General features: G+C 35.8%; 1 protein-coding gene across 1 annotated transcript in view; it reads left to right on the top strand.

The window, feature by feature from the left end:
• The window catches only part of LOC128223824 (collagen alpha-1(III) chain-like), a 60,077-nt gene that overhangs the window by 12,044 nt on the left and 38,406 nt on the right, over positions 1-9,627 (top strand). Inside the window, exons 6-16 of the mRNA XM_052933244.1 lie at positions 462-542; positions 1,839-1,895; positions 2,558-2,620; positions 5,025-5,099; positions 5,444-5,509; positions 5,975-6,031; positions 6,421-6,474; positions 7,183-7,236; positions 8,041-8,094; positions 8,491-8,544; positions 9,400-9,453. Of these exons, the coding sequence (XP_052789204.1) occupies positions 462-542; positions 1,839-1,895; positions 2,558-2,620; positions 5,025-5,099; positions 5,444-5,509; positions 5,975-6,031; positions 6,421-6,474; positions 7,183-7,236; positions 8,041-8,094; positions 8,491-8,544; positions 9,400-9,453 (669 nt within the window). The remainder of the gene's footprint in view (positions 1-461; positions 543-1,838; positions 1,896-2,557; positions 2,621-5,024; positions 5,100-5,443; positions 5,510-5,974; positions 6,032-6,420; positions 6,475-7,182; positions 7,237-8,040; positions 8,095-8,490; positions 8,545-9,399; positions 9,454-9,627) is intronic.

Raw genomic sequence — 9,627 nt, 5'->3', positions numbered from 1 at the left:
ATTGTGAAACAAGTTATTTCAACTTATATTAATCACTCTCGTTGGCACGATGTTGCGCGACAGTATGGTCTTGTGTTGTGGGCGAAACCGGAGTACCCGGAGGAAACCCACTGTGTCCGGCTTGGTGACCACAAATCAAACGCACATGCACCCAGGCCGAGAATCGAACCCGGGTCGCTTTGGTGAGAAGCAAATTTTATGTTCAATAATCTTGAACATTGTCGATCTCATAATACCAAGGGCTGTTGATAGCAACTTGCATTGCTGGTATAAGGAATTTATATAAATCATGTGCATCTTGGGCAAATGAAAAAAATATACGATACCTGTATGTTCGCGTTGCTTTGTATTCAGACTGATGAGACGTCTAATTACAACCCCATTTACATACCCTACAAAATACTAAAATGGGAGAAAATTATAAAAAAAATGATCACAACATTATATTGTTTCATTAACAGGCCGGCTTTATGGATGGCGAAGATGGCGGCGTTTTTATGGGAATGGGAATGGACAAGAAAGATCCGGGGGAGACAGTATATGTATGTTGGACATGCAACTCGTTTGTGTACTGTACAAAGCTTTAGGGTCGTTTAAAGCTGCACTCTCACAGATTTGCCATTTTTACAACTATTTTATTTTTTGTCTTGGAAAGAGCAAATTTTCGCGTAAATATCTGCAAACCAATGAAACAAGATTTCTGACAAAAGATCAGATCGCAGATTTTGATATTTCCGTTCGAAAATTAATGTTTTTTGCTAACGGTTTAAGAATAATGCATAAACCATTAATATTTGAACTTAAATATAAAAATCTGCGATCTTTTTTTTTGTCAGCAGTCTTATATAACTGGTTACCATGGATTTTCGCAAAAATTGGCTCGTTCCAAGACAAAAAATTAAAAAGTTGTCAAAACGTTAAATCTGTGAGAGTGCAGCTTTAAGAGGTAATATGGCTAGGAAATACTTTTTTTAAAGTACCATTTAGTTCAGATTCGAATGGTAACACATCGTATCGATTAGATGTTGACCCTGTATAATCAGAATGTGTATTGTTTAAATGTCTTATAATAATTATTCTGTTTTTATAACCTTTATCTAAATAGATCTAACCATAATTCAACTGTCTACGGTATATACCATGGTTAAATGTTACACTGACTATTTGTTATCATTATTGTGCTGTACAAACAAACAACAGAGCTCGAAACTTTTCTAAAGTCTAATGAATGAAACATGTATACGTGTCCTGATAAAATAACTGTAAATTATATTGCCACTCAAAGTATGAGTGATAGGAAACTATATTAACAATAAAATGCTATAACAACATATGCATGGTATATGCATACAACATGAAGAAAAGTAGTGTGATAGAAGAAAAAGAAGAAAGTTTGTTCAAGGAAATATTACACACAATTGTATTTGAATAGGCCAACATTACCCGTGATCAAATGCATAGAATAAAATGGCTTACGTATACAAATATCGAACATGTAAACTACAAACAAGTATTTTTGTATCAAAGAAATAGCAACTATATCTATAGAGGTTGATATACATATTAATATAAAGTAAAGAAATATATATATACTTTTTCAATAGAAAACTAGAAACGAATGATAAAGTAACTGTTCTCACGATACTATCAAGGACAGCATTCAATAAGTAGTGTGTGTATAATTCAATATCGATGTAACTTATTCGCACGCCAGGTTTTGCACGAATAAGCTCCGCCTCCTTGTACTGTGCCGATATGTAAGTTACTGTTCAGATAAAAAGATAGAAAAACAAATTCTAAAATACTGCAAATGAATAATTCTTAACTGTATTTCACAGGCTGTAGACAAGTATGGATCAGCTATGGGCGCGGATATGGCTATGGGTGTCCCATACGTAAGTATAGCAAAAACAAAATGTTCTTTAAGATTTCATTGCCCCAAAACTATAGTGTAGGAAGGTCGATATTTTTATTTTTTAATTTGTGTATGAATAACATTGTTACACTCAAAATCAGCGTCTGTTGGTATTGTTTACCGGTAGAAAAAAATGACAGATGGCAATAAACAAATTGTATTGGGTCAGATGGAAAAAATGATAGATTGGGATACCGGAAAGAAACAATTTGTTATGCTTAACCGGTTTTTATTATTATGTCATGAATGCAGTATTTATTTAGAAATGAGTCAGTTGTTTATGACCATAATGAAAAGAGCATACAAGAATTGATACGCATGTTTACATGATGTTTTTCTTGAAACTTTTTTAAACTTTAAACTTTGTTCTTGGCCAGTATTCATTTAGAAGTATCTTTCATCGTCACTTCCTAACTTCAGTCATGTTCTTAAGTCTATGTTCTCACTGATAATTATAGCATAATAACATTGAAATATCTAAAACACGTTATTTTTTATTGATTTCATTAAAATGCATACTTTTATTTTAAGATTATATACACTTTTCTTTTAATTTGACTATGAAAACTTTAGGTAATCGGATAATAACGTTATATGGTTCGCTACTTGGCTTATAACTTTGATTGTTTAATTTATTTTCAGGGACCCCCCGGACCCCCGGGCCAGCGTGGGCCCATGGGACCCCCCGGAGTAAAGGGAGAACAGGTAGGTAACATTACCTTCTTATGACGGATACAGGTTCGTTGAAATGACCACCTTAGCTACTACATGTATGTACCATGGTAAAAAGCTCCTAAATATTATTCATCATGTAAAAATGCCATACGTTATGTAAATAGACAGAAAAGAAGACAAACTCCGACTTTCATGTTTTGACTTTATTAACTCATCATCGGGTGTACGCAACTAAGAGTGTTGTGCAGACGCTCATCGAGGTTGCGATTGTCAACCAATGAAAAACTGCTTTAATATGTTGTATAGACGCTCATCGACGTTGCGGTGTCAATTAATTAAAACTACTTTAGTATGTTATGTATACTCTCATCGAAGTTGCGATGTCAACCAATGACAACTGCTTTAGTATGTTGTATAGACGTTCATCGAGGTTGCGATGTCAACCAATGACAACTGCTTTAGTATGTTGTATAGACGTTCATCGGGGTTGCGATGTCAACCAATGACAACTGCGTTAGTATGTTGTATAGACGTTCATCGAGGTTGCGATGTCAACCAATGACAACTGCTTTAGTATGTTGTATATACGCTGATCGAGGTTGCGATGTCAACCAATGGAAACTGCTTTAGTATGTTGTGTAGACGCTCATCAAAGTTGCGATGTCAACCAATGAAAAACTGCTTTAATATGTTGTGTAGACGCTAATCAAGGTTTCGATGTCAACCAATGAAAAACTGCTTTAGTATGCGATATAAACACTCGTCGATGTTGCGATGTTAACCAATGAAAAACTGCTTTAGTATGTTGTATAAACGCTCATCAAGGTTGCGATGTCAACCAATGACAACTGCTTTAGTATGTTATATAAACGCTCGTCGATGTTGCGATGTCAACCAATGAAAAACTGCTTTAGTATGTTGTATAGACGCTCATCGAGGTTGCGATGTCAACCAATGACAACTGCTTTAGTATGTTGTATAGACGCTGATCGAGGTTGCGATGTCAACCAATGAAAAACTGCTTTAGTATGTTGTATAGACGCTGATCGAGGTTGCGATGTCAACCAATGGAAAACTGCTTTAGTATGTTGTATAGACGCTGATCGAGGTTGCGATGTCAACCAATGACAACTGCTTTAGTATGTTGTATAGACGCTGATCGAGGTTGCGATGTCAACCAATGACAACTGCTTTAATATGTTGTATAGACGCTGATCGAGGTTGCGATGTCAACCAATGACAACTGCTTTAGTATGTTGTATATACGCTGATCGAAGTTGCGATACCAACCAATGGAAACTGCTTTAGTATGTTGTGTAGACGCTCATCGAGGTTGCGATGTCAACCAATGAAAAACTGCTTTAATATGTTGTGTAGACGCTAATCAAGATTTCGATGTCAACCAATGAAAAACTGCTTTAGTATGCGATATAAACGCTCGTCGATGTTGCGATGTTAACCAATGAAAAACTGCTTTAGTAACTATGTTGTATAAACGCTCATCAAGGTTGCGATGTCATCCAATGACAACTGCTTTAGTATGTTATATAAACGCTCGTCGATGTTGCGATGTCAACCAATGAAAAACTGCTTTAGTATGTTGTATAGACGCTCATCGAGGTTGCGATGTAAATCAATGACAACTGCTTTAGTATGTTGTATAGACGCTGATCGAGGTTTCGATGTCAACCAATGAAAAACTGCTTTAGTATGTTATATAAACGCTCGTCGATGTTGCGCTGTCAACCAATGAAAAACTGCTTTAGTATGTTGTATAGACGCTCATCGAGGTTTCAATGTCAACCAATGACAACTGCTTTAGTATGTTGTATAGACGCTGATCGAGGTTGCGATGTCAACCAATGAAAAACTGCTTTAGTATGTTGTATAGACGCTGATCGAGGTTGCGATGTCAACCAATGGAAACTGCTTAAGTATGTTGTATAGACGCTGATCGAGGTTGCGATGTCAACCAATGACAACTGCTTTAGTATGTTGTATAGACGCTGATCGAGGTTGCGATGTCAACCAATGACAACTGATTTAGTATCTTGTATAGACGCTCATCGAGGTTGCGATGTCAACCAATGACAACTGCTTTAGTATGTTGTATAGACGATCATCGAGGTTGCGATGTCAACTAATGACAACTGCTTTAGTATGTTGTATAGACGATCATCGAGGTTGCGATGTCAACCAATGACAACTGCTTTAGTATCTTGTATAGACGCTTATCGAGGTTGCGATGTCAACCAATGACAACTGCTTTAGTATGTTGTATAGACGATCATCGAGTTTGCGATGTCAACCAATGAAAACTGCTTTAGATGTTATGTATATTCTCATCAAGGTTGCGATGTCAACCAATGAAAACTGCATTTGATTGATTGAGTTAAACAATTAACGTAACATCTAATATCATTGCGTATTTCAGGGTTTCCAAGGACGTGACGGCATCGATGGCAACAACGGTCTCCCGGGACCACCAGGCAACGTTCTTGTCATTCCGGTGATTATAGATCTTTGTGTTTATGCTTTAATACCCTAACATATTCATTTGAAAAGAGGTTTCTTTCAAAAGTATTTAATGCGTAATGTATTTTTTAGACAAGATGTTTGAAAAAGATTTGTGCTGAATCCCAATTTTTTTTAAAATACTAGCTTCAATGACTAACCTGATGTATTACTTTTATTTCAAGGACTAACCGGGCATACTGCTTTCATTTTACGGACTAATTGGGCGTATTGCTGACTTATTGGGCGTAAACTGGGGGTATTGCTTTCATTACACGGACTAACTGCGCCTATCGTTTTTATACCACGGACTTACTGGGCGTATTACTTTCATTTCAGATGAACACTGACGGCAAGAACCAGAACCAGAGGGAGGCCTTCCAGCTTCTTCTTAAACAACACATGGTAAGCTCAAACAGTGAGCTACTATTAAACAAAATAATACATAGTTTCCTTTGACCTTTCCGGCTTGTATATCGAGGAGTCGTATGTAGGTAGTGCTTTTTTGATGTTTTTTTTGACGAGAAGAACTATTATTTATACGAAAAAACTATAACCTTCAGAGAAGCTTAACATATATTATGGGTATTTTGACATTATATTAATTGTGGCCTTGTTGTGTTCTTTGTGGCTTACGTTCTTAAAACGCGTTCCCGCGAAAGATCAGAAAATTCTTTACAAGTAACAAAACGTTTTTGTATACATAGGTTTATAGTATGTTTTAGTGTTCGAAATGTGGCACGTAAATATCATCATTTTCACGCGTGAATAAAGGACAAGAAATATCAATGTAGCCATCTTCTCGTCCACCGAAAAGTACAATCGGAAGTAGATAGGCTTCTCAAAACAAAATATATTAACTTTTTACAGCAATCCATGAGGGGTGCCTCCGGACCACAGGGCATGACAGGACTTCATGGACAGGCGGTATGGTGGAACACTTTTAACTCAAAACTTTATGCAATAACTTTTAAAACGATTTTGTTCTGTGAATTTCTTAAATAAAATATTTTTTGTGACTGATCGGTCAAACACTAGCAACATTTTTTATATTTAAAAATGTTTTTCCCGGTCTTAAACGGATCTTTACGTAGAAAAAGATAATCTGAGCATTAAACGTGTTAAATTAAAATTTTAAAAAGTAATTATAGAAGTATTATAGAAGAAATCATCTTTGATGAATTTATATTCATTAACTGAACACAATATATATCAATTCCAAGTATTTACCTTTAAAGCAGCCTTGTATCATTTGAAAAAAAAAACACGCACCCAAACTGTTTTTTAAACAAATAGGTATTGAAATAAAATTTCAGGGCCCACCTGGAGACCCTGGCGAGAGAGGAGACGAGGGCTTACCAGGAGATGCTGTAAGTACTGGACGGTATTCATAAACCATCTCAAGTCATTTCTTAACTAAAGTCAATTTTGGTAGTCATATTAAGAATTGAATAGTATAGTTAGAGTGTGAAGTTTAAAAACATTCAATAAAAATAAATTATTTCAGATATTATGAAGCGAATTTATCATATGATAAGTGAGATACTTAACTGAAGAACATGACTTAAAGCTGCACTCTCACAGATTAACCGTTTTTACAACTTTTTTATTTTTGTCTTGGAATGAGCAAATTTCTGCTTAACTATCTGCAAACCAGTGCTGAGAAAAGATCAGATTTATATTACATTATAAATATAATATTTATATGCACATTTTCATGTTTCCGTTCGAAAATTAATGTTTTATGGCTTAAAGCGTTAGTAACGGTTTAAGAAAAATACATTAAACAGTATGGACCGCAACTATTTTATTTAAATTAATACCAAAAAAGGTTGCATCTGTGTTTTACCATTGCAATATTTATATGAAAAACTACAGAAACAAGCTCAGTAACCAAAAGTATAAACATAAACCCCGTTTAATGGCACTGGGGAAACGCCAAAGACATAGAACACAAAAAAAAAATAATCACAAACAAGAAACATTGAACAACAGCACAAAACTCCACAAACAACACAGTCCATATATACTATATAAAAAAACGTGTGTTTATCAAGGATTGAAACATGTTATTTCAGGGACCACCTGGACCAATGGGTGTTCCTGGACTTGCTGGGCCCCCGGGAAAAAGGGTATGCAATAATTTATGTTTCTATGTTTGTCAATACTCTTAAATGAGATGTATTGATTTTTTTGGTTATTGACGTCTTGCTGAGCCGCCTTGATTTGAACTCCCGTAACCGCTAAACCAATCGACTACATGATTAACTATTTATCGTCGAAATGATTTGATTAAATTAGATTTTATTGCGTGGGAACACAATTGACAATAATTAAAATCAATGCAAAGTTTAAAACAATATTTAAACCGATGTTATAAAATCAAGCTTGCAATTGGGTTTGGCCTCTGGTTTCGCTTCGGCCCCCTCCACAAACCTTAAATTCTATAACATGTTTTAAGCAAAAAACAATAAGAGTAAGGTCTAATGATTATTGCATTGTTTATTAATAAGTGGAAAAATAAATTACTAGAACTTGTACGAGAAAGACGTTTGAGAGAATGAGAGATCGAGGGACTGTGAGCTTCTGATACCCATTGTTAAATTAGCTAAAACGTTGTGAAGTCTTCATAAAACGTTGAACTTCGTTTAAGAGCATGACGTTGCCCTCTTCTGGGTTGTTGCTAAAACCATATAGCAGTTTATTTGTACTAAGCGGCATAAATGCTTGTGAATTTCTGAAAAGATTTAATCTCTGATTGACGAATAGAGAACTCCGAAATAAGAAGTGTTCAGCATATTCGTCTACTATGAAATGACTATCGTGCGGAAAATTATGGGTTGTTTGCAAAGTGACCTCAATCTTAAAACATGCCTTAACTGCATTGCGTAATTCTGAAAACAGTGGATAAATACTGGATTCATTCGATATTGCAGGGCCGTAGCGGACGTGATGGTGAAAGGGGAACCATTGGAGCTATCGGCGACAAGGTAATTCCGGTGTTGTATAATTATATGTAAATGCGGATATACTTTTAAATAAACCAGTCATTCTTAGTATTAACATATATATATTTTCAAAACTTCCACTTTTAACATCACCCAAACCTAAATGAAGTGGGTACTATACAGATCAAGCGTTTTCATTGATAACTATTTTATGGAAAATGCAAAGAACTTCAGTACGCGTCTCTGATGTGCCCACTAAATACCGTAAATGACTGGTTATAAGACGCACTTTTTTCCTCAGATTTCGATGTAAAAAATGCGTGCGTCTTACAAACAGTGACACGCTTTTGACATTTTTTTCTGAGTACGGTAAATGTAACTTAATTGTCTGTGTAAGATCTTACTTTAAAAAGTACTAATCGCATATTGTTTAAACAGGGTGAAGGCGGCTATCCTGGAATTCCAGGCATGCCAGGCATCAAGGGAGATAGGGTAAGAGACATGTTTGTTGACTTTGTTAATTAAAGACGCTGGATTTCATTTGAAAAGAAATATGCATTAAAACACTTCGACAGTATTTTCTAGAGATAGTGAATTATGACATTTTTTCAAGGATGGATATTACATTTTTTAAGGAACTCGCTTACAGATATAATTTTGGCAAGAATTCGTTTTAAACTTTATTGATATTGAACTATTTTACTTACTGTTATGAATACATACTTGACAGCAACCGGTAGATAAGTACATGAAGAGAATCCTGGTAATCTAAGCCTAAACTGAACAATTTCCATAAGCGCTACTAACGCCTTTTTCAGCAAAGTAGATCATTTGCTGTCACATTTATCAACGTTCTTGAACAAGGGAGCCCTAATGCGAAGTTTCCATTCGTTTTATCATTGTAACATTGGGTTGGTGTGTAAGCTTATTTATGGTCGCACTCGAGCAAGGCCCATTCGGCGAGAGCTCCGAGTCATTTTAGGTTTTTGGAGCATAGTGCACAGGCAGAATATTACCCTGGTTAGAGCTACCCTGGTTCTTTAACGTGCAACAGTGTAAAGTACTGTCACACGGTACCCCCATTTAACGTCCCTCTCGGAAGACGATTAGTATATTTGTAGTGTTGCGGCAGGGAATCGAACCTGCGACCTCTGGATTGACTGTCATGTGTTTTACCACTAGACCACGGATCCGCCACCCATTGTAACACTGAGATTTCACAACCTTTTTGTTTTGACGCTGACCCTAAAGTACGCAAATGAGTCTTTGTAAGTACACATTGTTCTTGAGTTTAAACATTTTAAACCATTGTGAATAATTGGTAATATTAATACAATTCCATTTCAGGGTTACATGGGCTCTCAGGGGTCGATGGGACCGCCAGGGCACGATGGACCCCAGGTAAACTTGCAATACAATTTTTAAATTTGAGGGTATAAAGTGAATATAAACGTCAAACATTTAGCGATCTTTTCATACTGAAATTGTCAGTATAAAGCATTAAATAGACTTGCCTTCAAGATGCGTTACCAGGGGCATAAAAATTTTGTTCAACACATGTCATTGCTCTCAACT

This window comes from Mya arenaria, chromosome 17 (genome assembly GCF_026914265.1).
Source record: "Mya arenaria isolate MELC-2E11 chromosome 17, ASM2691426v1".
In the NCBI taxonomy this organism is placed as follows: Eukaryota; Metazoa; Mollusca; class Bivalvia; order Myida; family Myidae; genus Mya; species Mya arenaria.
Note: the sequence above shows the minus strand (reverse complement) of the source record. Positions and strands in the feature narration are given on the sequence as shown.